Below are 24,020 nucleotides of genomic sequence, written 5' to 3' on the forward strand. Positions count from 1 at the left end.
CTCTGCACCGTACACGCACACACATGGCTCTGCACACGCACACACATGGCTCTGCACCGTACACACATGGCTCTGCACCGTACACGCACACATATGGCTCTGTACCGCACACGCACACATATGGCTCTGCACCGTACACGCACACACATTGCTCTGCACACGCACACACATGGCTCTGCACCGTACACACATGGCTCTGCACCGTACACGCACACATATGGCTCTGTACCGCACACGCACACATATGGCTCTGCACCGTACACGCACACACATGGCTCTGCACCGTACACACATGGCTCTGCACCGTACACGCACACACATGGCTCTGCACCGTAAACGCACACACATGGCTCTGCACCGTAAACGCACACACATGGCTCTGCACACGCACACATATGGCTCTGCCAGCCCCCCCATCCCCATCCCCATAGGGAACACATGTGGAGTACATACTCACCTGTCCTCGGTCCCCGCCGCTCCTGCACGTTCGTGCGCTGTCTGTGCTCTGTTCAGCACAGTAGTGACGTCACCGCTGTGCTGCAGATTGCACAGACAGCGGGAGGGACAGTGATGAGAAGCAGCGCTGCGCTGCTTCTCATCAGCACTTTCAAATGTACCGGCATCGGTGATCTGTGATGCCGGTACATTTGAATGTGCGATCCTGGGCAGGGGGCCCGGTGCTGGAGCTGACACCACGGCAGCTGCCGCCAGGCCCCGCCCCCAGGTCACGGACCCCCACAGCAGTGCAGGGGGAGGTTACTGGAGGTGCGGGGGAATGTGTGGGAGGGTGCAGGGAAGGGGGCGGTGACTCCTCGCACTGTAGACACCCAGCAGGGAGGTGACATGCTGCTCCACATTTGCATGTCAACATGGCCCTGCCCATGTAGACGTGCAAAGACCGGAAGCAGCAAAATCGCGGCAGGAGCGGTCACATGACCGCTCTGAGCCGGGGGAGAGGGGCTGACAGCAGGGCAGGTAAGTGGTCTCTATCTACTTACCTGCCCCAATGTAGCCCAATAGGGAAATAAAAAAAAAAAGTCAAAGAAGCCGGATAACCCCTTTAAGGCTACTTAGAGAATAGGGTTGACGTACTTTTGGCAAAATCTGAATTATAACGTCTCTCATTTTTTTTCCCAGTCTCGTCACAGGATGGACAATGAGATCAATAACCGATTGTGTGAAGTTATAAAGGATGGAAGGTAAAGTCACTTTCTTATTGGCGAACAATGGGGTACTGGGGACACAAAAACAACGGGAGGCCCTGGAACTAGTGAGAGGGGTAGGTAGGCACCTCCTAACCTCACCTGCAACTGTCCCTTCTCTCCTCACCAGTCCCTATACAGTCTCTGCAACTGTCGCCGAACAGTAACCTGGGACCCTCGAAAGACCATATAGTAACCCTGACTAGTGAGGGGCAGGTGAGGTGCACTAGACCTGCACTAACAATACACCATGGAGGTAAATAAAAACAGGGGGAAAATGTTCAAAAATAGGATATAGCCTGAGCGCAGGAACGCGACAAGTAGGAATTCCTCAAAGGCGGCCAGGACACAAATGAGTTTGTATCTTCAGCAGGGAATGCTGGGATACACCACTATTTACAGCTGAAGGGTGTGACTACTTAGTAAATGCAGCTAATCACTCAGCAAGGAACTGCTTTGCAAAAGCTGCCAAAGAAAAACTGGCACTTAACCACTTCAGTGCCAAGACAAATGTTAACCATTTAAATGAAGAGAGCCAGATAAGAGGCTCCAGTCCAAAGGCTGTCAATGGTATCAACATGTGGGGAGACAATCGTGACAAGCACTCACTGGCTTGGTTTTCCATGGAAAAAAATGTCACCTGCTTTAAAAGTGTAATTTTTTTTACCTGGTGTAAATGCCGCTGTTCTCCGGAATTCGGCATTGTTTTTCTTTTTTTCCTGCGCCTCTCCTTTCCTGAGATATGACCCCTTCTTCCCTTGTTAGCTAACTAGGCGTGGTCTCTGTGAGAGCACGCCCACTTGGCTAACAAGACTAGATTTACTTACAGGGAAGATGGGGCCATATCTCAGGAACAGAGAGGCGCAGGAACAAAAGAAAAACATTGTCGGATTCAGGAGAACAGCGGCTTTTACACCAAGTAAAGAAATTAAATATTAATTGAAAGTGACAGAGCATATTTAAATGACACAAATCTTAGTTATAACTTCCCAGATTATCACCAGTTATAAGAACTGCAATGAGTCATACAAGAATAACATCTCTCATCAACACTGAGACCCTCACAATCACTTGACTTGTGTATATGGTTGTACTGATGTACTATATGTGGACACACTATGGGGCCCTCGGAGAAAAAAGGCCCAGTCCTTGATGGTTTTGTTACCTCGGCTGTTAGTAGAAAAAAGGAATTGCGTTTTAAGCCGAAAAGAGTGTGAGTGAGGCCCATGGATCATGGAGAAGGTGCTGAAGGGGAAACCAAGACATGTTCTTCTGTGCTGGGATAAACCTCAAGAACTGCTCCTCACTGAAGATGAAGAAGTTTACTAAGCCTAAAAAGACAGCTTTCATTGCATCCTAGTCATACAACACACAGGTATTTAGTAGGTATTATGCTGTATGTACATGATTTGTTTTAGTTAATTATTGAACCGAAATTTTTATTTTCATCTAAAGCTTTAAGAACACGAAATGGAAGGATATTCATGTCGGAGACATTGTAAGGATTAGAAAAGATGGATTTGTTCCAGTGAGTAATCATAATAATACTACCATACAATACAATGCAAAACACAAATATTGTTTCTGATGCCCTGTAAGAACAGGAATATAATTGCTATAAGAATATAACTACTATAATACTGCCCATATGTACAAGAATATAACTGCTATAATACTGCTCCTATGTACAAGAATATAACTACTATAATACTGCCCCCTATGTACAAGAATATAACTACTATAATACTGTCTCCTATGTACAAGAATATAACTACTATAAAACTGTCCCCTATGTACAAGAATATAACTACTATAATACTGCCCCTATGTATAAGAATATAACTACTATAATACTGCCCCTATGTACAAGAATATAACTACTATAATACTGCCTCCTATGTACAAGAATATAACTACTATAATACTGCCCCCTATGTACAAGAATATAACTACTATAATACTGCCCCTATGTACAAGAATATAACTACTATAATACTGCCCCTATGTACAAGAATATAACTACTATAATACTGCCCCTATGTATAAGAATATAACTACTATAATACTGCCCCCTATGTACAAGAATATAACTACTATAATACTGCTCCTATATACAAGAATCTAACTACTATAATACTGCTCCTATGTACAAGGATATAACTACTATAATACTGCCCCTATGTACAAGAATATAACTACTATAATACTGCCCCTATGTACAAGGATATAACTACTATAATACTGCCCCTATGTACAAGAATATAACTACTATAATACTGCTCCTATGTACAAGAATATAATTACTATAATACTGCCCCTATGTACAAGAATATAACTACTATAATACCGCCCCCTATGCACAAGAATATAACTACTATAATACTGCTCCTATGTACAAGAATATAACTACTATGATACTGCCCCTATGTACAAGGATATAACTACTCTAATACTGCTCCTATGTACAAGAATATAACTACTATAATACTGCCCCCTATGTACAAGAATATAACTACTATAATACTGCTCCTATGTACAAGAATATAACTACTATAATACTGTCCCTATGTACAAGAATATAACTACTATAATACTGTCCCTATGTACAAGAATATAACTACTATAATACTGCCCCCTATGTACAAGAATATAACTACTATAATACTGCCCCTATGTACAAGAATATAACTACTATAATACTGCTCCTATGTACAAGAATATAACTACTATAATACTGCTCCTATGTACAAAAATATAACTACTATAATACTGCTCCTATGTACCAGAATATAACTACTATAGTACTGCTCCTATGTACAAGAATATAACTACTATAATACTGCTCCTATGTACAAGAATATGACTACTATAATACTGCCCCCTATGTACAAGAATATAACTAGTAGAATACTGCCCCTATGTACAAGAATATAACTACTATAATACTGCTCCTATGTACAAGAATATAACTACTATAATACTGCCCCCCTATGTACAAGGATATAACTACTATAATACTGCCCCTATGTACAGGAATATAACTACTATGATACTGCCCCTATGTACAAGGATATAACTACTATAATACTGCCCCTATGTACAAGAATATAACTACTATAATACTGCTCCTATGTACAAGAATATAATTACTATAATACTGCCCCTATGTACAAGAATATAATTACTATAATACCGCCCCCTGTGCACAAGAATATAACTACTATAATACTGCTCCTATGTACAAGAATATAACTACTATGATACTGCCCCTATGTACAAGGATATAACTACTCTAATACTGCTCCTATGTACAAGAATATAACTACTATAATACTGCCCCCTATGTACAAGAATATAACTACTATAATACTGCTCCTATGTACAAGAATATAACTACTATAATACTGTCCCTATGTACAAGAATATAACTACTATAATACTGTCCCTATGTACAAGAATATAACTACTATAATACTGCCCCCTATGTACAAGAATATAACTACTATAATACTGCCCCTATGTACAAGAATATAACTACTATAATACTGCTCCTATGTACAAGAATATAACTACTATAATACTGCTCCTATGTACAAGAATATAACTACTATAATACTGCTCCTATGTACCAGAATATAACTACTATAGTACTGCTCCTATGTACAAGAATATAACTACTATAATACTGCTCCTATGTACAAGAATATAACTACTATAATACTGCCCCCTATGTACAAGAATATAACTAGTAGAATACTGCCCCTATGTACAAGAATATAACTACTATAATACTGCTCCTATGTACAAGAATATAACTACTATAATACTGCCCCCTATGTAAAAGAATATAACTACTATAATACTGCCCCTATGTACAAGAATAAAACTACTATAATACTGCTCTTATGTACAAGAATATAACTACTATAATACTGCTCCCCTATGTACAAGGATATAACTACTATAATACTGCCCCTATGTACAGGAATATAACTACTATAATACTGTCCCTATGTACAAGAATATAACTACTATAATACTGTCCCTATGTACAAGAATATAACTACTATAATACTGCCCCCTATGTACAAGAATATAACTACTATAATACTGCCCCTATGTACAAGAATATAACTACTATAATACTGCTCCTATGTACAAGAATATAACTACTATAATACTGCTCCTATGTACAAGAATATAACTACTATAATACTGCTCCTATGTACCAGAATATAACTACTATAGTACTGCTCCTATGTACAAGAATATAACTACTATAATACTGCTCCTATGTACAAGAATATAACTACTATAATACTGCCCCCTATGTACAAGAATATAACTACTATAATACTGCCCCTATGTACAAGAATATAACTACTATAATACTGCTCCTATGTACAAGAATATAACTACTATAATACTGCCCCCCTATGTACAAGGATATAACTACTATAATACTGCCCCTATGTACAGGAATATAACTACTATGATACTGCCCCTATGTACAAGGATATAACTACTATAATACTGCCCCTATGTACAAGAATATAACTACTATAATACTGCTCCTATGTACAAGAATATAATTACTATAATACTGCCCCTATGTACAAGAATATAATTACTATAATACCGCCCCCTATGCACAAGAATATAACTACTATAATACTGCTCCTATGTACAAGAATATAACTACTATGATACTGCCCCTATGTACAAGGATATAACTACTCTAATACTGCTCCTATGTACAAGAATATAACTACTATAATACTGCCCCCTATGTACAAGAATATAACTACTATAATACTGCTCCTATGTACAAGAATATAACTACTATAATACTGTCCCTATGTACAAGAATATAACTACTATAATACTGTCCCTATGTACAAGAATATAACTACTATAATACTGCCCCCTATGTACAAGAATATAACTACTATAATACTGCCCCTATGTACAAGAATATAACTACTATAATACTGCTCCTATGTACAAGAATATAACTACTATAATACTGCTCCTATGTACAAGAATATAACTACTATAATACTGCTCCTATGTACCAGAATATAACTACTATAGTACTGCTCCTATGTACAAGAATATAACTACTATAATACTGCTCCTATGTACAAGAATATAACTACTATAATACTGCCCCCTATGTACAAGAATATAACTAGTAGAATACTGCCCCTATGTACAAGAATATAACTACTATAATACTGCTCCTATGTACAAGAATATAACTACTATAATACTGCCCCCTATGTACGAGGATATAACTACTATAATACTGCCCCTATGTACAGGAATATAACTACTATAATACTGCCCCCTATGTACAAAAATATAACTACTATAATACTGCTCCTATGTACAAGAATATAACTACTATAATACTGCCGCTATGTACAAGAATATAACTACTATAATACTGCTCCTATATACAAGAATATAACTACTATAATACTGCCCCTATATACAAGAATATAACTACTATAATACTGCCCCCTATGTACAAGAATATAACTAGTAGGAAACTGCCCCTATGTACAAGAATATAACTACTATAATACTGCCCCCTATGTACAAGAATATAACTAGTAGAATACTGCCTCTATGTACAAGAATATAACTACTATAATACTGCCCCCTATGTACAAGAATATAACTACTATAATACTGCCCCTATATACAAGAATATAACTACTATAATACTGCCCCTATGTACAAGGATATAACTACTATAATACTGCTCCTATGTACAAGAATATAATTACTATAATATTGCCCCTATGTACAAGAATATAACTACTATAATACTGCCCCCTATGTACAAGAATATAACTAGTAGAATACTGCCCCTATATACAAGAATATAACTACTATAATACTGCCCCCTATGTACAAGAATATAACTAGTAGAATACTGCCCCTATGTACAAGAATATAACTACTATAATACTGCCCCCTATGTACAAGAATATAACTAATAGAATACTGCCCCTATGTACAAGAATATAACTACTATAATACTGCCCCCTATGTACAAGAATATAACTACTATAATACTGCCCCTATGTACAAGGATATAACTACTATAATACTGCTCCTATGTACAAGAATATAATTACTATAATACTGCCCCTATGTACAAGGATATAACTACTATAATACTGCTCCTATGTACAAGAATATAACTACTAGAATACTGCCCCCTATGTACAAGAATATAACTACTATAATACTGTCCCTATGTACAAGAATATAACTACTATAATACTGCTCCTATGTACAAGAATATAACTACTATAATACTGCTCCTATGTACCAGAATATAACTACTATAATACTGCTCCTATGTACAAGAATATAACTACTATAATACTGCTCCCTATGTACAAGAATATAACTACTATAATACTGCTCCTATGTACAAGAATAAAACTACTATAATACTGCTCTTATGTACAAGAATATAACTACTATAATACTGCCCCCTATGTACAAGAATATAACTAGTAGAATACTGCCCCTATGTACAAGGATATAACTACTATAATACTGCCCCTATGTACAGGAATATAACTACTATAATACTGCCCCTATGTACAGGAATATAACTACTATAATACTGCCCCCTATGGACAAGAATATAACTACTATAATACTGCTCCTATGTACAAGAATATAACTACTATAATACTGCCCCCTATGTACAAGAATATAACTAGTAGAATACTGCCCCTATGTACAAGAATATAACTACTATAATACTGCTCCTATATACAAGAATATAACTACTATAATACTGCCCCCTATGTACAAGAATATAACTACTATAATACTGCCCCTATGTACAAGAATATAACTACTATAATACTGCCCCCTATGTACAAGAATATAACTACTATAATACTGCTCCTATGTACAAGACTATAACTACTATAATACTGCCCCCTATGTACAAGAATATAACTACTATAATACTGCCCCTATGTAGAAGAATATAACTACTATAATACTGCCCCTATGTACAAGAATATAACTACTATAATACTGCTCCTATGTACAAGAATATAACTACTATAATACTGCTCCCTATGTACAAGAATATAACTACTATAATACTGCTCCTATGTACAAGAATATAACTACTATAATACTGCCCCTATGTACAAGAATATAACTACTATAATACTGTCCCTATGTACAAGAATATAACTACTATAATACTGCTCCTATATACAAGAATATAACTACTATAATACTGCTCCTATGTACAAGAATATAACTACTATAATACTGCTCCTATGTACAAGAATATAACTACTATAATACTGCCCCCTATGGACAAAAATATAACTACTATAATACTGCTCCTATGTACAAGAATATAACTACTATGATACTGCCCCCTATGTACAAGAATATAACTAGTAGAATACTGCCCCTATATACAAGAATATAACTACTATAATACTGCCCCCTATGTACAAGGATATAACTAGTAGAATACTGCCCCTATGACAAGAATATAACTACTATAATACTGCCCCTATGTACAAGAATATAACTAGTAGAATACTGCTCCTATATACAAGAATATAACTACTATAATACTGCCCCCTATGTACAAGAATATAACTGCTATAATACTGCCCCTATGTACAAGAATATAACTACTATAATACTGCCCCTATGTACAAGAATATAACTACTATAATACTGCCCCTATGTACAAGAATATAACTACTATAATATTGCCCCCTATGTACAAGAATATAACTACTATAATACTGCCCCTATGTACAAGAATATAACTACTATAATACTGCCCCTATGTACAAGAATATAACTACTATAATACTGCCCCCTATGTACAAGAATATAACTACTATAATACTGCCCCCTATGTACAAGAATATAACTACTATAATACTGCCGCTATGTACAAGAATATAACTACTATAATACTGCTCCTATATACAAGAATATAACTACTATAATACTGCCCCCTATGTACAAGAATATAACTAGTAGAATACTGCCCCTATGTACAAGAATATAACTACTATAATACTGCTCCTATATACAAGAATATAACTACTATAATACTGCCCCCTATGTACAAGAATATAACTACTATAATACTGCCCCTATGTACAAGAATATAACTACTATAATACTGCCCCTATGTACAAGAATATAACTACTATAATACTGCCCCCTATGTACAAGAATATAACTACTATAATACTGCTCCTATATACAAGAATATAACTACTATAATACTGCCCCCTATGTACAAGAATATAACTAGTAGAATACTGCCCCTATATACAAGAATATAACTACTATAATACTGCCCCCTATGTACAAGGATATAACTAGTAGAATACTGCCCCTATGCACAAGAATATAACTACTATAATACTGCCCCCTATGTACAAGAATATAACTAGTAGAATACTGCCCCTATATACAAGAATATAACTACTATAATACTGCCCCTATGTACAAGAATATAACTAGTAGAATACTGCCCCTATGTACAGGACTATACCTTGTGTGTATTAGAACAACATAAAAAGAAACCAGAAAAAAAGAAATTAGAACAGTGAAATTGAACAGAACTTCAAAAATTTGCTGCAAAAAATTGTTCGCACTCTCAATGTGATATTTGGTTGCACCCTTAACCCTTGGAATAAATACCTGCAATCAGTCACCTCCTATATCCGTCCACAAGCTTTTTACTCCTCTCACCTGGAAGTTTGGACTCTTCTTTATAAACGTCTCCAGGTCTCTCATATCTGAAGACGTTTTCTCTTCTCTCAAAAGGAATATTAAGATTTCTTCACAGGGGTCAATGGGATTTAGATCTGGACTCATTGTTGTCACTTCAGAACTCTCCAGCACTTTGTTTCCATCAATTTCTGGGGGCTTCTTCAAGTGTTTGGGGTCATTGTCCTGCTGGAAGACCCATGACATAGGATGCAAACCCAGCTTTCTGACAGTGGGCTCTACATTGCCACCCAAAATCCTTTGGTAACCTTCAGATTTCATGATGTACAGTCAAGGCACCCAGTGCCAGAGGCAGCAGAACAACTCCAAAACATCTATGACCTCCACTATATGTGACTGTAGGTACTGTGTTCTTTTCTTTGTAGGCCTCATTCCGTTTTTGGTAAAGAGTAGAATGATGTGCTTTACCAAAAAGCTCTATCTTGGTCTCATCTGTCCACAAGACGCTTTCCCAGAAGGATTTTGGTTACTCACATACTTTTTCGCAAACTTCAGTCTAGCTTTTTTATATCTATGTGTCCGCAGTAGGGTCCTCCTGGGTCTCCTCCATAGCGTTTCATTTTGTTCAAATGTTGATAGATAGTTTGCGCTGACACTGATGCCCCCTGAGCCTACAGGACAGCTAGAATTTCTTTGGATCTTGATTGGGGCTGTTTATCCATCATCTAGACTATTTTGTGTTGCAACCTTTCATCAATCTTTCTCTGTTCTACGTCCAGGGAGATTCAGTACAGTGCCATAGGTTGTAAACTTCTTGTGTCATGGTTCTGATCCGTGGTGCTCTGCTCTCCAGCAGAGTCAGTGTTCTGTTTTGTATTTTGCGCCGGTGGACGGGTGGTTTCCCATCCTCGGTTTCTTCGCTGGTGTTGGGAGGAGCCTCTCTCCAGGCGCCTCATTCCGGGTGATTGCTCTGCTTCATTAGGTAGCAACCTCACCCGAAACCCCGCCAGTTGTAGTTCCTGCCTGTAGTAAGTGCTCTGGCTCCCGTTTGTGCTTTGATCTTGTCCTCCTACCCCGGATCTGTTGTTACCCTTCTCCTCCTGTGTCCCTGACTCTGACGTTGTTCCTTGGCTCCTAACCTCTGGCTTGTACCCTGACTTAGGCTCTGCTTTTCCCCAGTATATCTTACGTGACTTCCTGGCTTCTGAGCTCCAGCTTGTGCTCATACCTTGGCTTTGCTTCATCCCTGTGTGCCCTACGCAACCTCCTGACTCCTGACATCCAGCTTATTTGACTTCCCCGCCACTAGTTGCTTCTGGTGACACCTAGTGGTAGTTTGTCACATTTTGATTATGTTGTGCACAGTTGACAAAGAAACATTAAGATCTGTGCAGATGGACTTGTAGCCTTGAGATTGTTGATATGTTTCAACAATTTTAGCTCTCAAGTCCTCAGACAGTTCTCTTCTTCTCTCTCTGTTCTCCATGCTTATTGTGGCACACACAGACACACAATACAAACATTGAATCAACTTCTTCCATTTTTATCTGGTTTCAGGTGTGATTTTCATATTGCCCACACCTGTTATTTGCCATAAGTGAGTTTGCTCGATCATCACATGCTTGACACAAAGTTGTTTATCCACAAACTTGGAAAACTGGCAACAATTTTGTCCTGGCCATTTCTGGAGTTTTGTGTGAAATTCTGTCCAATTTGTTTTTTTTTCTCTGCTTTTTTTAAGTTGTTCCTATACACACAAAGGAAATAAACATGTGTATAACAAAATATGTGTAATTGTAAGAATTTTCTGGGAGAAATACTTCATTTTCTGGAACAATTTCAAGGGTGCCAACACTTTTGGCCATGACTGTATGTACAACTATATACCTACTATATTACTGCCTCGTGTACAAGAATATACCTACTATAATACTGCCCCCTATGTACAAGAATATAGCTACTATAATACTGCTATGTACAAGAATATAACTACTATTATACTGCTCCTATGTACAAGAATATAACTACTATAATACTGCCCCTATGTACAAGAATATAACTACTATAATACTGCTCCTATGTACAAGAATATAACTGCTATAATACTGCTCCTAGGTACAAGAATATAACTACTATAATACTGCCCCCTATGTACAAGAATATAACTACTATAATACTGCCCCCTATGTACAAGAATATAACTACTATAATACTGATCCTATGTACAAGAATATAACTACTATAATACTGTCCCTATGTACAAGAATATAACTACTATAATACTGCCCCTATGTACAAGAATATAACTACTATAATACTGCCACTATGTACAAGAATATAACTACTATAATACTGCCCCCTATGTACAAGAATATAACTACTATAATACTGCCCCCTATGTACAAGAATATAACTACTATAATACTGATCCTATGTACAAGAATATAACTACTATAATACTGCTCCTATGTACAAGAGAATAACTACTATAATACTGTCTCATGTACAAGAATATAACTACTATAATACTGCCCCTATGTACAAGAATATAACTACTATAATACTGTCCCTATGTACAAGAATATAACTACTATAATACTGCCCCATGTACAAGAATATAACTACTATAATACTGCCCCTATGTACAAGAATATAACTACTATAATACTGCCTCGTGTACAAGAATATAACTACTATAATACTGCTCCTATGTACAAGAATATAATTACTATAATACTGCCCCTATGTACAAGAATATAGCTACTATAATACTGCCCCTATGTACAAGAATATAACTACTATAATACTGCTTCGTGTACAAGAATATAACTACTATAATACTGCCCTCTATCTACAAGAATATAACTACTATAATACTGCCCCTATGTACAAGAATATAACTACTATAATACTGCCCCTATGTACAAGAATATAACTACTATAATACTGCTCCTATGTACAAGAATATAACTGCTATAATACTGCTCCTAGGTACAAGAATATAACTACTATAATACTGCCCCCTATGTACAAGAATATAACTACTATAATACTGACCCCTATGTACAAGAATATAACTACTATAATACTGCCCCTATGTACAAGAATATAACTACTATAATACTGCCCCTATGTACAAGAATATAACTACTATAATACTGCCCCCTATGTACAAGAATATAACTACTATAATACTGCCCCTATGTACAAGAATATAACTACTATAATACTGATCCTATGTACAAGAATATAACTACTATAATACTGCTCCTATGTACAAGAGTATAACTACTATAATACTGTCTCATGTACAAGAATATAACTACTATAATACTGCCCCCTATGTGCAAGAATATAACTACTATAATACTGCTCCTATGTACAAGAATATAACTACTATAATACTGCCCCTATGTACAAGAATATAACTACTATAATACTGCCCCTATGTACTAGAATATAACTACTATAATACTGCCTCATGTACAAGAATATATAGGAATTACCATAAGCTGCCATACCATACACAGTCTCCATACAAGTGTGTCACTATTGATGAAAAAAGTTTTATTTTTTTAATGATGAACAGTACCTTTCATTAATCAGCTGTATTTGTCTGATGCGTCTTATGTCCTGATATTCTACAGGCAGATGTGCTGCTGCTGTCAAGTTCTGAGCCTAACAGCTTGTGCTATGTAGAAACAGCGGAGCTCGATGGGTAAGAAACCACACATTAGATATTGTTTTTAATCATCATATTGTTGCAAACCTACTTTTATTATTAGATTTGTTAAATAGGCCCTCTCTATATGTCAGACCTTCACTTTAATTAACGGTTCTGTATAGAACTGGAATATACCAGCATTTCTTTATGTACACAGTGAGTGCAGCTCTGGAGTATAATACAGGAGGCAACTCAAGATCAGTAATGTAATGTATGTACACAGTGACTGCACCAGCAGAATAGTGAGAGCAGCTCTGGAGTATAATACAGGATGTAACTCAGGATCAGTACAGGATAAGTAATGTAATGTATGTACACAGTGACCACACCAGCAGAATAGTGAGAGCAGCTCTGGAGTATAATACAGGATGTAGCTCAGGATCAGTACAGGATAAGTAATGTAATATATGTACACAGTGACTGCACCAGCAGAATAGTGAGTGCAGCTCTGAAGTATAATACAGGATGTAACTCAGGATTAGTACAGGATAAGTAATGTATGTACACAGTGACTGCACCAGCAGAATAGTGAGTGCAGCTCTGGAGTATAATACAGGAGGCAACTCAGGATCAGTACAGGATCAGTAATGTAATGTATGTACACAGTGACTGCACCTGCAGAATAGTGAGTGCAGCTCTGGAGTATAATACAGGATGTAACTCAGGATCAGTACAGGATAAGTAATGTATGTACACAGTGACTGCACCAGCAGAATAGTGAGTGCAGCTCTGAAGTATAATACAGGATGTAACTCAGGATTAGTACAGGATAAGTAATGTAATGTATGTACACAGTGACTGCACCAGCAGAATAGTGAGTGCAGCTCTGGAGTATAATACAGGAGGTAACTCAGGATCAGTACAGGATAAGTATTGTAATGTATGTACACAGTGACTGCACCAGCAGAATAGTGAGTGCAGCTCTGGAGTATAATACAGGATGTAACTCAGGATCAGTACAGGATAAGTAATGTAATGTATGTACACAGTGACTGCACCAGCAGAATAGTGAGTGCAGCTCTGGAGTATAATACAGGATGTAACTCAGGATCAGTACAGGATAAGTAATGTAATGTATGTACACAGTGACTGCACCAGCAGATTAGTGAGTGCAGCTCTGGAGTATAATGCAGGAGGTAGCTCAGGATCAGTACAGAATCAGTAATGTAATGTATGTACACAGTGACTGCACCAGCAGAATAGTGAGTGCAGCTCTGGAGTATAATACAGGATGTAACTCAGGATCAGTACAGGATCAGTAATGTAATGTATGTGCACAGTGACTGCACCAGCAGAATAGTGAGTACAGCTCTGGAGTATAATACAGGATATAACTCAGGATTAGTAATGTAATGTATGTACACAGTGACTGCACCAGCAGAATAGTGAGTACAGCTCTGGAGTATAATACAGAATATAACTCAGGATCAGTAATGTAATGTATGTATGTCGCGGGCGGGGAGGAGGGTGTCAGCACGCTACGCTCACCCCTTCTGCTCGGGTCCGGCGGCCGCTGCTCAGTGGTGGCTCGAGCTGTAGGCCGGATCCCGGGGGTTTCTCGAGCGGCACTCCTCGCCCGTGAGTGAAAGGGGTTTGTTGGGTGTGGGGATTGTTTATAGTCCGTGACGCCACCCACGGTTGTGGTGATTTCACCACCGCTGCTCAATACGGGGGTCCCGGGGATGGTGATGCGGAGCAGCCAGGTGTTGTGTTGCCCCTCCGTGGGTAGGGGTCGGTGATCCCGGGGCCCGGTGACGGTTTGGGAGGTGCAGGGCCTGGTGGGCGCAGGGACGCGGGGGCAGCGCTGTGCCTTGCGGCACTGTGGTACTCACTCAGCCTGAGACGTTGACACAGTTTGTACGGTAAACCAAACGGCTGGTAAGACGGTCCCACGGACGGCTGCAATTGCTCTCCCAGTAGGTGACGGTGATGTCCCTCTTCCTTGCACCTTGTGTACTAATTGGTTGCAATGGGTCCCCACCGGTAACCCGCTCCCCGGCTTCAAGCTGGACCGGGGGAGCTCTACTCTTTGCCCGCAGGCGCTGGCCCTCAGAAACTGGTGCCTTGGCGGTGGCGGTGTCTCTGTTGTACAGGTTGGGCTGTTGCTTCACTCGGGTCTTGGTTGTTGGGGGATCTACGTCCCCTTCACTGACGGATTCGGCAATTTACGGCGACTCCAAGCCTTGCCGGGGTCCGAGAGGCCCCTGCCCTGGTGCTGACTGTCCTTCGGAACACTGCTCCAGACCACCGGGCACACAGCCTACGGGGTCTTTCCAGGAACTTCCAAACGGTCCCCCTCCAGACAGTCACCGCCGTTGCTGACCTTGCTGACCTGCCCTGCACTTAGCTGGACTCTTCAGGCTTTTTTCTCTCTCTGTCACCACTCTTGCTTTCCTCCGTTTCTCCTTTACTTTCCTTACTTTCACTTGCTGTTTACTTTAGCCCTGTCTGGGCTACTCCTCCACTCCTTCCACTTCCTCCTCCCTGACTAGACTCCACTCTCAAGCTCTTCCCTGAGCTGACTCCAACTCTCGACTCACTGGTTTCTCCCGCCTCCAGAGCTGTGATCTCCTTGGTGGGCGGAGCCAACCGCCTGGCCCACCCCCTGGTGTGAATCATCAGCCTCTGGAGGAAGGCAACAAGGATTTTTGGTTCAGCTTAGATGTGCCTACCTGGGATGTAGGGTGTGGTGGTGTGTGACCTGTGTCCCCTGGCTTGCCCAGGGCGACACATTCCCCCTTAGCAAAATGCAGACCGTGCGCGGGCTGCCGTCCTACACCGGATTTATTTTTCTGCAAAAGATAACATTTGGAAATTAACATATATACATTTTTAATAACTCTTCCCAAGACGGGAGGCACATTTACTTTAACGTTGCAACGGTTTACGGTTACGGTTTCCGCTCTCTCCCACCCAAGCAACCTGGCCCTGATGCTGCCCCTAAAGCCCAGGCAGCACCCCTTGACCCACAGTCCAGCACACGGTACCCGAGCGGGATCTGTCCTTCCCTCCAGAGGGTAGCCACCGGTTCCTTTGGTGGCTGGGCCCCAGCCTGCTCTGCTGAGGGCCCTCCCTCCAACCTGCCTCTCCGAAGACGGCACTGCGGAAAACGGTAACTGCAAACAACATATTTACAAGCCACTAACGTTTGTGGTTGCCCTGCAAGTTCACGGGCTTGTCCATGGATAGTTCCCATGCATTTTTAAACGGTCCCCATGGGGACAACGGTGCCGGCTCCAGCCGGTTGCAAATCACACGGTGAATCAGGTGAAACTTCGGTCATCATCTTTTCATATCATTTTTCAAAACTTTTCAAACTTTTTCAACAACAAACAGGTGGTCCCCACGGGGACGGTGCTGCGGGCATCTGTGAAGCCCCACAGGTGTTGTGTCGGTGCATACCTTCAGGGACTCCACGTAGCTGGTGCTGGTCACAGGTAGGGAATCTTCGGTTTTGATCGTGACGCCACTCTCAGTATTGCGGTCAGTAGGGACCGCCACTGCAGGTTGAAGGTCGCCTGGGGCTGATGGTGTGTGCAGTTAGTTGGAATAGCCTCCTGAGAGTGAGGCAAGCCCCAGGGCCCGGTGTAGGTTTGTAGTACCACAAGTCGCAGAATGACTCACACAGGCAGAACTGTCTTTCAAGGGCTTTACTCACATTTGATGGCAGGGTGAGTAGCCCGGGCGTAGCTGGGATGAACCAGATGGGAACCAGGTATCCTTCAGGCTGACTTTATGAGGGTGACTACTGACTCGCCTTCCTTAGCCCTTGGTGGTTTGGGGTGACCCCGACTTTGAGTCCCTATGGGGGTCACCCAGGGAAGATGCTGCAGCCTCTCTCCCCCTTTTGTTTGCCGTTTGCTTGTTCCCCGGACCAGGCCACTCCAGCTGCTTGCCTCCTGTGACCTATGGGCCCTCACTGCGGTTACGTGGCTGCGGCTTTTGTGGTGTTGTGGTGTGGGCTTTGAGAGCCCCACACCGGCAGGTTTAGCAGAAGAAAGCTAGATCTATCTTCGCTTCGGGATCTGCCGCCCGGTTGGGCCTGGTGCTCTCTAGCAGTCTCCTTACTTCCCACTCCGTGCTTTCTCTCTAGCTGAAGCTGGCTTTCAGGCAGCACTCCTAGTTGACCGTTCTCCCCCGTCAGTAGCCACTGCGCGGGCGCTGTTAGACAGCCTCAACCCCACAGGTCTGCTCCTCTCTGAGCCCTCTGGAGTTCTCCTCTAACTGACTCACTGCTCCTCCTCTCCTGTTCTTGCCTACGCCACCTAGCAACCAGACTCTCCACCACACCCCTTGAGAGGAGATGGAGGCTTTTGGCCCCCTCCACTATTCCAGTGAAGGTCAAGGCTTTGCCCCCTCCTGGGACCCCCAGGGGTCCTCTCAAAGGTACATGTGTGAGACCTGATCACTATGCGCCTGTGTTCCACACCCCGGTCAGCCTTCTGGATTACCTGTATTGTACTGTCCCCAGCATGGGTGCAGTACTCAGTGGTGCCTGACCAGGTCAGGGGCGCCACATTCCCCCTTAGTTATCACCAGCACGTCCTCGGGCTGCAAGACAACATTTTAAAATGCATAAAACATTAAAACATGTAAAACATTTAAAAGCACCAGGTACCATACATCACCACCCTCCACCCACAAGTCCGTTAACCCACCCAAAACCCTTTCACGTTGGCCGCGGCTTCAGCCACTTCTGGCAGGATGTAGAGGCGGCTTCCATGGGCTGGTGGTCTTCAGGGTATACCTGGCCTGGTGGATCCGCGCCTTCAGCCTCTTCTGGCAGGATGCAGAGGCGGCCTCCACAGTTGGTGCTGACCAGGTACCCTCTTTGTGGTGGTGAGCCAAGGCCCCATAAACAGGCGTGCTCTCTGGTTGCAGGTGAGCCAAGGCCCTATATACGGACGGGCTCCTCCTGGTTGCAGACGAGCCAAGCCCCTAAACAGGCTGACTCTGGTGGTGGTGGTGCCCTTTGGTGTAACTATTTACACTGCGAGAGTTTGTGGCTATAGCCAGTTCATAGCCTTAAGGTTTATTTCTCACAATAGTTTTTGTGGGCACATGCTTAAACGTGAACGTTGCAAAACAAAACTTTTCAAAACTTCATCTGGTAACTTCTTTCTTTTACTTTACTTTACTCCTCTTTACCAGGGCTTGAGCCTGTATGGCGGTGGCACCTGCTGCTTTCTTGCTCTTTGTCGTCGTCTGAGGTAGTCTCATCTGTAGGTTCCTTGTCTTTTCTTTCTTGATCTTCATCTGTTTCCTTTGCTGCATCTGTTTCTTTATCTCTGTCTTTTCTTTCTTCTTTGGGACATGGTGCTACATCTAAGGCATACCAGCCTCTTTCTCCTTGGTGCATGGTGAACTGCACTGTGTCTCCCATTTTTAAGTTTCTGCCAGGGTGTCCTCTAGGCAGATGAGCGCTCACATCTCTTCTGTTGACAAATATCCCTTCTTTGATACCAGGGGCTACAATAAAGCCGTATCCGCTTTTCAAGTTGAAATCCTCCACTACTCCTCTGCAAAGGGGTCCTCTGACCTGGGCTCTGGACCTTCTCAGTAACCTTTTCTCCTGTAGGTCTCTGGCTGCAACTTCTCTCTGCTCTGGAGACTGTGGTGCAGGGGACAGCGTTGTTCTATTGCGACGCCTTGTCTTGCGGCCTGAACTCTGCGTGGTACAGCTTGCAAACTCCCAGGTGAGACTTTTAGGCAGATCTTCGTCAGCGGACGGTGTCAGGTCTTCCTCATCCCAACGGGAATAGGGCAACATCTCCGGCTCTGAGTATAGATCCACTGCTGGTGGCTCCGGAGTCAGCTCCTCAGCTTCCTGGCCTCCTCTCCCCCTTAGTTCTTCGCTGCACTCTGGTTGTGGCAGTGCTGGGGATGGGCTTTCTTCAGCAGGCCCAGGCGGGGGACTCTTTGACGCGGCTGCAGGGGTTGCCTGAATCTCCTTGGGGGTATGCGGAGGGAGCAGATACCGATCCACCATCTCTTGTGGGAACTGGGCCTCTAGGTCAGCCTTCAGCTTCCAGTATTCGGGGTCCTCTCCTATCAGGGTCTTCCTAGCAGGGACCTCTTTGGACTGGGGAGCGGTGTCTGCTCTGGCCTTGCAGGCCGGGGTAAATAATGAGGTAATCTCTTGGCGGGCCGCGCCTGGCATGGCGGCGGCCTGGTCTTGGCGGGCCGCGCCCTGGATGGCGGCGGCCTGGTCTTGGCGGGCCGCGCCCTGGATGGCGGCGGCCTGGTCTTGGCGGGCCGCGCCTGGCATGGCGGCGGCCTGGTCTTGGCGGGCCGCGCCTGGCATGGCGGCGGCCTGGATCAGTGTCGCTGTTGCAGGGGGCTCTGTGCAAGCTGGGCTGGACGTCGCTGCAGCAGTCTGGGCTTGGCGGGCCGCGCCTGGCGTGGCTGCGGCCTGGTTCAGCACCTCACTTGCGGCGCGGACGAGCGTTGCTGCGGCGGTGGGGTCTCGGCGGGCCGGGCCTAGCAGGGCGGCGGCCTGGGTCAGCGTTACGCCTGCGACGCGGATGAGGGTCGCGGTGGCAGCCGGTTCTTTGCGGGCCGGACTGGGCGTTGCTGCAGGGACCGGGTCTTGGTGGGCCGAGCAGGGCATCGCTGCGGCCGCTGGGGCTTGGAAGGCCGCACCTGGCGTGGCTGCGGCCTGCTTCAGCGTCGCCGCACCGGACGCCTCTTCGGGGACCGCGGGCGTGGCAGCAGGGGTCGGGGCACTTGCGCTGGCCGGGGCATCACTCGACTCACCCACCGGTGGCAGCATCGGGGTCTGCGTCATCGCCGTCCTGTCTGGCACTCGGCGCGCGGCTCTCCTTTCATAGGCCCGAACCGCCGCGGTCATCTCCAGCATTTCCATTCGTTCTTCCCGGATCTGCTCCACAACCCGGGTCTCCAGTCGGTCGCAGAACTGGGCCAGCTCCCGATACCACCAGGCAGCGGAGCCCGGTTCTGGATTTCTGCGGTCAGACGCCATTTCTTCTGCGCCCTCTTCTGCACGACTCTCCAGCTGTGGACTCGCCGTTGCCTCTGATAGCAAGCTGTTCAGTTTCTGCTCTGCCTCTTTCAGCAGCTCCTCTCCCAGCAGCAGGCTTGTGGCTCTCTTTCCTTCCCGCCGTCTCTGGACGCTTCCACTCTCATAGCTGGCAAGGTCAGAACTCTGCAGGGGATCTCTGGGTAGCCACACCTCTTCGTGGGCGGTAACTTCTTCCAGCGCGGGCTGCTGTTGTTTTTCAGCGCGCTTTTCATGGTGGCAATATGGCGGCGCTTCCAATTTTTCAAGCGGACCGCCCAGGCACATGGTCACCTGTCTGAACAGGTCTAGTCCTTATCCTGTTCGTGACGCCAGATGTGAAGCCCCACAGGTGTTGTGTCGGTGCATACCTTCAGGGACTCCACGTAGCTGGTGCTGGTCACAGGTAGGGAATCTTCGGTTTTGATCGTGACGCCACTCTCAGTATTGCGGTCAGTAGGGACCGCCACTGCAGGTTGAAGGTCGCCTGGGGCTGATGGTGTGTGCAGTTAGTTGGAATAGCCTCCTGAGAGTGAGGCAAGCCCCAGGGCCCGGTGTAGGTTTGTAGTACCACAAGTCGCAGAATGACTCACACAGGCAGAACTGTCTTTCAAGGGCTTTACTCACATTTGATGGCAGGGTGAGTAGCCCGGGCGTAGCTGGGATGAACCAGATGGGAACCAGGTATCCTTCAGGCTGACTTTATGAGGGTGACTACTGACTCGCCTTCCTTAGCCCTTGGTGGTTTGGGGTGACCCCGACTTTGAGTCCCTATGGGGGTCACCCAGGGAAGATGCTGCAGCCTCTCTCCCCCTTTTGTTTGCCGTTTGCTTGTTCCCCGGACCAGGCCACTCCAGCTGCTTGCCTCCTGTGACCTATGGGCCCTCACTGCGGTTACGTGGCTGCGGCTTTTGTGGTGTTGTGGTGTGGGCTTTGAGAGCCCCACACCGGCAGGTTTAGCAGAAGAAAGCTAGATCTATCTTCGCTTCGGGATCTGCCGCCCGGTTGGGCCTGGTGCTCTCTAGCAGTCTCCTTACTTCCCACTCCGTGCTTTCTCTCTAGCTGAAGCTGGCTTTCAGGCAGCACTCCTAGTTGACCGTTCTCCCCCGTCAGTAGCCACTGCGCGGGCGCTGTTAGACAGCCTCAACCCCACAGGTCTGCTCCTCTCTGAGCCCTCTGGAGTTCTCCTCTAACTGACTCACTGCTCCTCCTCTCCTGTTCTTGCCTACGCCACCTAGCAACCAGACTCTCCACCACACCCCTTGAGAGGAGATGGAGGCTTTTGGCCCCCTCCACTATTCCAGTGAAGGTCAAGGCTTTGCCCCCTCCTGGGACCCCCAGGGGTCCTCTCAAAGGTACATGTGTGAGACCTGATCACTATGCGCCTGTGTTCCACACCCCGGTCAGCCTTCTGGATTACCTGTATTGTACTGTCCCCAGCATGGGTGCAGTACTCAGTGGTGCCTGACCAGGTCAGGGGCGCCACACATCCGCTGCCCTACTCCGGTTCCTCTGCTAAGGCGGACCCACCCTCTGCCACCAGCACATCAAACATGCACTGACATGCCCGCTGTGACAGGGGTACCCGGTACCCATTTCCACCGGTACGCGAGGTATGGTAAACCACGGGGTCCCCCACATAGCGGGAACGCTCACTTGCTCTTTCAGCTGCAACAATGGACTCGGAGCTGGGGCAGGAGTCGTCATCTCTTGTTCCTGCGTCAGGCGGGTTGCCGCCAGCTGCCGCAGCCTCCTGGTCTCCAGCATCCAACACTTCAGCCCCTCCTGCGGTAGCATGGAGCAGCATAGTAGGCGAGCTTATACTGAGGCGCCCTGTAAGTGACGGCAAGGGCGATGCATAGGCCGAGACTAGGCCGGGCCCCTCAGCCGCAGCGGCCGGTCCAGATAGGACATAGGGACGTGGGTCACCAGTCGGTTCTGCTACATCTATTCCCCTTTCGCACATCGGGGCAGTTGTAATCAGCTCCTCCACCTCGTTGGTCCACTGCTCCATCATCCGGAAGATCTGCTCTTGTTGACGCTGATGGAACTGAATCACCCGGGCCTTCATCCAGGCCACGGTTCCAGGCTCAGGGTCTGGCACAGTCACTGCTGGGACTTCTGGCACCATGCTGTTATGGGGCCGCGGCTCCAGCGGTTCCCCTTGGTGTACTTCAGGGACGTCCCGGACGTCTGCAGCCGGCTGGTCCGCCGGAGCGGCCGGGCAGGGTATCGCTACCGGTTGGGCAGGTAGTGGGCCTAATGGTGGGGCGGTAGCAGCTATTACGGGTAGCAGGGAGAGAGGTAGGGTGAGCGGAAGCCGGCCGGGCCCCTCAGCTCCAACGGCCGATCCCTCAGGAATACAGGGGCGTGGGTCGCTTACCCGCTCCTCCAAACGCTCTTCTGCCTCGCGTCTCCACATAGCAGCCACCACGTCCGCCATGTCGGTCTCCCACTCCTCCAGGAGGAGTTGCATATGGGACTGCAGACGGTTACTCAGCGGGACGGTCCGGTCCCTCAACCACATCGCCGTGCCGGGCGCGGGGGCTTCCTCGTTGGGAGTTGGGTTGTACATCTTGGCAATCGTGCCTTCCAGGAACCCAGTATTGCTGCAGAGTCCTGGCGTCTCTGCTTTTATGGCTGCAGCTACATGTGGCCAGCCGCCATCGCGTCCCCCTTAGCTCTTTCCGGCCCCTCCTCTCTCGGGGCGGGGTTTTTGCCTTCGCGCCTCTACTGCTCGAGAAGACGCTCGAGCGGGAACTTTTCGCGCCAAAGATGGCGACTTCTGAAATTTTTCTGCCGGATACCTCCGGCGGTAACAAGGCGCACCTCTACCAGACGGCAGAGCGGTAGGATCCTGTTCGTGACGCCAAGTTGTCGCGGGCGGGGAGGAGGGTGTCAGCACACCGCGCTCACCCCTTCTGCTCGGGTCCGGCGGCTGCTCAGTGGTGGCTCGAGCCGTGGGCCGGATCCCGGGGGTTTCTTGAGCGGCGCTCCTCGCCCGTGAGTGAAAGGAAAAAGCTTAACCCGTTGCTAGAGCTGTACCCCCTGACTGATAAGCAACGTGCAGCGATAGTGCTAGGCCAGCTAACCGGTGCGGCGGAGCAGGAAGCGGAGACCTGGGCCGAGGGGGACCGGCTCTCTGTAGCCACCATCTTTAAGAAGCTACAGACTGCCTTTGAAACCCGGACTGAAGCTGAGCTGAGGATGCAGTTTTACCAGTGCCGGCAACGGGCGGGGGATAGCATTCGGGATTATGCTCTACGGTTGCAGACCGCCCTCCGCATGCTGAGTCGGGCGAACCCTATTAATGAGG

General features: G+C 45.0%; 1 protein-coding gene across 1 annotated transcript in view; it reads left to right on the plus strand.

The window, feature by feature from the left end:
• LOC142256432 (phospholipid-transporting ATPase IC-like) overlaps positions 1-24,020 on the plus strand; it is a 165,482-nt gene that overhangs the window by 32,988 nt on the left and 108,474 nt on the right. The window contains exons 6-8 of the mRNA XM_075328118.1: positions 1,138-1,199; positions 2,658-2,730; positions 13,610-13,680. Coding sequence (XP_075184233.1) covers positions 1,138-1,199; positions 2,658-2,730; positions 13,610-13,680 — 206 coding nt within the window. The remainder of the gene's footprint in view (positions 1-1,137; positions 1,200-2,657; positions 2,731-13,609; positions 13,681-24,020) is intronic.

Source organism: Anomaloglossus baeobatrachus, chromosome 1, assembly GCF_048569485.1.
Source record: "Anomaloglossus baeobatrachus isolate aAnoBae1 chromosome 1, aAnoBae1.hap1, whole genome shotgun sequence".
Classification (NCBI taxonomy): domain Eukaryota; kingdom Metazoa; phylum Chordata; class Amphibia; order Anura; family Aromobatidae; genus Anomaloglossus; species Anomaloglossus baeobatrachus.